Genomic DNA, 4517 nt, shown 5'->3' with positions numbered 1-4517 from the left:
GTGATTGTCAGAAGTAAATGACAGTTGAAACTTTAATTACACAGAATCACACGTCCTCAAGTTTTCTTGTATATAAACCCTTACCTAGTCTTGTATGGAGGAGAGTGTGACAACAAAGAGAAAAGGCTGGAGTGATTAAGGGCTAAAGGCAAGTTAGACTAGCCATGGTAAGGCCTCCTTGCTGCGATGAGGTCGGAATCAAGAAGGGTCCTTGGACACCTGAAGAAGACGCTGTCTTGATCTCCTACATTCAAGAACATGGCCCTCGCAACTGGAGATCAGTACCTATACACACCGGTTACTTCTCATCAAATGTTGCATAATTTCCTTCACATATTTTGTTGTTTCTTGATCGTACTTCGTAAATTCCATCATCTTTAATTCTTCAGGATTGATGAGATGCAGCAAGAGCTGCAGGTTGAGATGGACGAACTACCTAAGGCCAGGGATCAAGAGAGGTAACTTCACCCCGCATGAAGAAAAGATGATCATCCATCTTCAAACTTTATTGGGTAACAGGTACTTAATTTTGTCTCTGTTCCCATCCTCAATACTGTCTCAACTTATGAAGCATCACATTTTTTCACAAAGAAACAAAACTTTAACAACTCGGGGATTTTGTCAGTAAAATATCTATAGCACGTACCCTTGAGCTTTGTCAGTAAAATATCTAAGTACAAGATCCAAATGAATAGTAACAAGATTGAGAAAGTAGAGTAGTTTGTTTCTCCAAGCAACCTCAGTTCCGAATCCTCCTTGCTGCTTCACGAGTACAAATTTCATGGACTGAAATGTGGACTCATTTGGAGGCATCTTTTTTTTTTTTAAATACCCGAAATCTAGACTGCTCCGATATCAACTCAAAGGTCTTTGCCGCTGTTAAAAAACTCAGAAATTGTGAGTGGCTAATGCTTATAATTTTATATTCTACCAGAGACATATTGTAATAATAAATTATTTGTCCTCAAGTTTTGTTATTTTGTCTCTCTAGATGGGCAGCAATAGCATCCTACCTCCCTCAGAGGACAGACAATGACATTAAAAACTACTGGAACACTCACCTCAAGAAAAAGATAATGAAGTATCGGACAACCATTGATAGTTACATGACTCCATCTGATACTACAACCATTCATCAAGCGGTTCCTTCGTTCCTCCATGCATCCTCTACTTACGCATCAAGCACCGAAAACATCTCAAGGCTCCTGAAAGATTGGATGACACCAGTCGCAGATTCGAATGGTGCCAATGGTACTAGTGCTGGTGCTTGTACCGGCACTATCCTAAAACAAGAAGCACAAGAAAACATGACAGTTGGTAACAACTATGACCACAGTGCCTGCAATGTGGCTCTAAGCCCACAAGAACAACTTGATTCACTGCTCTCGTTTGAAGACTGGGATAATTCTTCAGCTGATGCGGCGTTTGATGAATCTAACCAGAGTATCGAAAGCAATGAGGGTTCACTGTCGCTGTTCGAGACTTGGCTTCTTGATGAGACCGCAGAGAAGATGCAGGGTCGTCTCATAGAGGATTGGCAGCAGCAGTATTAATATCAAGAAAATGAAATATTGGCTTCAATGAACATATGTAAAATATTATATAAGCTGTGGAGATCCAAGTATTGTTATTTTTTTAATTTTAGTGAGAAACTAGTTTGATGTTAGAGGGAAGGGAATCAGGAAAACAGACAAGAGGTTAGATTATGGAGTTCTACAAGTAATTATGCTCAATCAGATGATATTTTGGATTCCATGATTGTACGAGCAAGAAACATGAAGTTAGTTGTCATGTTTAAGTCCATAGTTCATGTCATGAGTTAAAATGTTTGTACGTGGAAGAAAAACTTCATTCATGCTACTGAGACAAAAACCCTTCCTGTGATTGAATACCTTGAAATGTCAGGATTGTTGCGTTGAAGGGTATTCCAAAAATTTCATCTATTTCCAAAAGAAAATAAAAGAACCTTTGTTTGTCAAGGTCCTGTAACTACATCAAAACAGTGAAGTTATAATGATGGTTGAATATTGTAATTTTATACTCCAATATATCCTCACATATGCAGAACCCTTTTTATGGGCCAAAGCACACTTATCTTTTTTTTAATCCATTTTATAAATTCATGATCCATAAGACTCCTGACCTAAGTTACTATTATTATATCATGTTAAAGGTCTCTGTCACAAAGTTGTGGTGAATATTAAGTGTTATAATTATATATGCCGGTTTATTTATCACTTGCTTAAGTGCTTAATTAGAAGGTATATTATTATCCAACAAAATCTATATGAAATATAACTATGTTGTAATCCTATACATTTGACACGTAAAGTAGAAAAACTCATCTTTAATTAGAATAATTTATAAATGACTTTATCTTTCTGTAATATTTTTTTGGATAGCAGGTTTCTAATAGGTTTCCTAATTTGTTTTGATAACATGTTATTGAGATTCCTAATCTGTTTTATTAATAGGATTCTAAATCTATTTTGGTAACAGGTTATTAGGATTCCTAATATGTTTTGTTTTTTGGTTTTAGAATTCCTAATATGTTTTTGATTTTAGAATTTCTATATATATGAAACGGTTTTAAAAAAAAAGTTAAAAAGGGGTTTGTTTTGTGCACAGAAAAGAAAATATTCTGAGCAATTTAGTTAGGGTTTTGTTTAAGAGTTTTGAGAGATTTGTTTGAGAGATTTTGAGTAAATTTATAATCTCTATTTGTACTCTCTTCTCTATTACTGAAAACTCATCCCTTTCTTGCCTCTTGGACGTAGGCAACTTGTCGAACCACGTAAAATTCGTTTGTTTGTATTTGTGTCGTTATTTTAATTGTGTTTGGCCTTTTCTCTTAGCGTTCGTGTTAGCCCTCGGAACCCCAACAAGTGGTATCAAAGCTTCAGGCTACGCTTGAGATTAGGTGGAGGAGTAGATCGCTTTGGAAGCTAATCTAGAATTTTAGTTGGTGATAAATGTAGGATTTTTACTATTGTAGATCTTGTCTTCCATCGTGTGGGGGTGAGATCTTTCAGAGGGTCTTGGTAGGATTTCAGTTGGAGGTAAAAATCTATCTTTTTTAGTTTGGATCTATTCTTCAGTTGTTCTGTATTGGTTTGTTGATGCTTTGAGAATGATGGCCAAGAAAGAAGAACTTGTGGAGGGTACTTCTGGCGTGAAGACCGTCCAATGTTTGAATATTTACTCTATGAAGATAGATGTTATGAAATTTAACGGCACTAATAATTTTGGTCTTTGGAGATATGAAGTCTTGGATGCGCTCAACACGCAAAATTTAGAGGATACTTTAAAGTTATACGGGAAACCGGACGATGTTGAGGAAAAGGTTTGGAAGAAGATGAATCGAACGGTGTGTGGTGTGATTAGGTCTTATCTAACACAAGATTTAAAATATGATGTGATCAATGAGACTTCGGCAAAAAAGATTTGGGAGATCCTAGAAGGTAAGTATTTGACAAAGAGTGTGAAAAACCGCTTACATTTGAAGAGGAGGCTTTATCACTTTTAATTGAAGAAGGAAACATCCATTGGTAATCACATGAACCAATACACGAAGCTTCTTATAGATTAGACGAATGTAGATGTTATGATTGAAGATGAGGACAATGCGTTGTTGTTGTTGAGTTCCTTGCCTGACAGGGAATATGAGACCTTTGTTCTTAACCTAATTAATGGGAAAGCATCTCTTTCGTATAGTGAGGTCACCGCTGCACTTGTGAATTATCAGCTTCGAAAGAAGGATAAGAAGACTTCGATTGATACAGTACCGGGGGTATTGGTCGCAAGAGGAAAGAGTCAAAACCAAAGTAGGAGATCGTAGTCTAGAGGATCACATCCTTTAGTTGGTAGGAATCAATGTGTTTTTTGCAAAAAAGATGGACATTGAAAGTCTGAATGCCCAATGTTGAAAGATCGAGCCCGGAAGAATAAGAGGAAAGCTATACAAGCTTCAGAGGTGAATGTTGTTAAGGCTAGTGGTGACAATTCAGATTCGGATTCTTCATGCTACTCGCTCCCTATGCTACCATCAGTTTGTATTGCTGACTCTATGGAGTGGATGTTGAATTCGGGTGCTTCATACCACATTTGCCCTAGTAGAGATTGATTCTTCAGCTTTGAGGAGTTAGAAAGAGGGGATGTCGTACTCATAGATAATGATCATGAATGCCCTATTGGTGATGTTGATATAGTTCGGATCAGGATGTGTGACGGGTTGACTAGGGAGTTGGAGGAAGTAAGGTTCGCTCTGTAGTTGTCGAAGAACATTATTTCACTTGGAGCTTTGGAGGCAGCAGCCTATAGGGTAATCTTAGAGGATGCATCTCTGAAGGTTACATTGGGGTCCATGATTATAATGAAGGGTGTCACGAAGAATAATTTATACTATTTGATTGGGAGCACGGTGACAGGTGGAGAGCTTACGAATTCTTTTGATTGGGCTAGACTATGGCATTTAAGGTTAGGATATTCGAGTGTTGATACCGTGCATGGATTTGTGA

At 37.3% G+C, this 4517-nt stretch overlaps 1 protein-coding gene across 1 annotated transcript; it reads left to right on the top strand.

Annotated features, from left to right (window-relative positions):
• On the top strand, positions 87-1855 carry LOC109830828 (myb-related protein 306-like). Its single transcript, XM_020398190.1, has 3 exons — positions 87-297; positions 390-519; positions 992-1855. The coding sequence occupies exons 1-3, from the start codon at positions 165-167 to the stop codon at positions 1551-1553; spliced, it is 825 nt and encodes a 274-aa protein (XP_020253779.1). The 5' UTR covers positions 87-164; the 3' UTR covers positions 1554-1855.

Source organism: Asparagus officinalis, chromosome 2, assembly GCF_001876935.1.
Source record: "Asparagus officinalis chromosome 2, Aspof.V1, whole genome shotgun sequence".
NCBI lineage: Eukaryota > Viridiplantae > Streptophyta > Magnoliopsida > Asparagales > Asparagaceae > Asparagus > Asparagus officinalis.
Note: the sequence above shows the minus strand (reverse complement) of the source record. Positions and strands in the feature narration are given on the sequence as shown.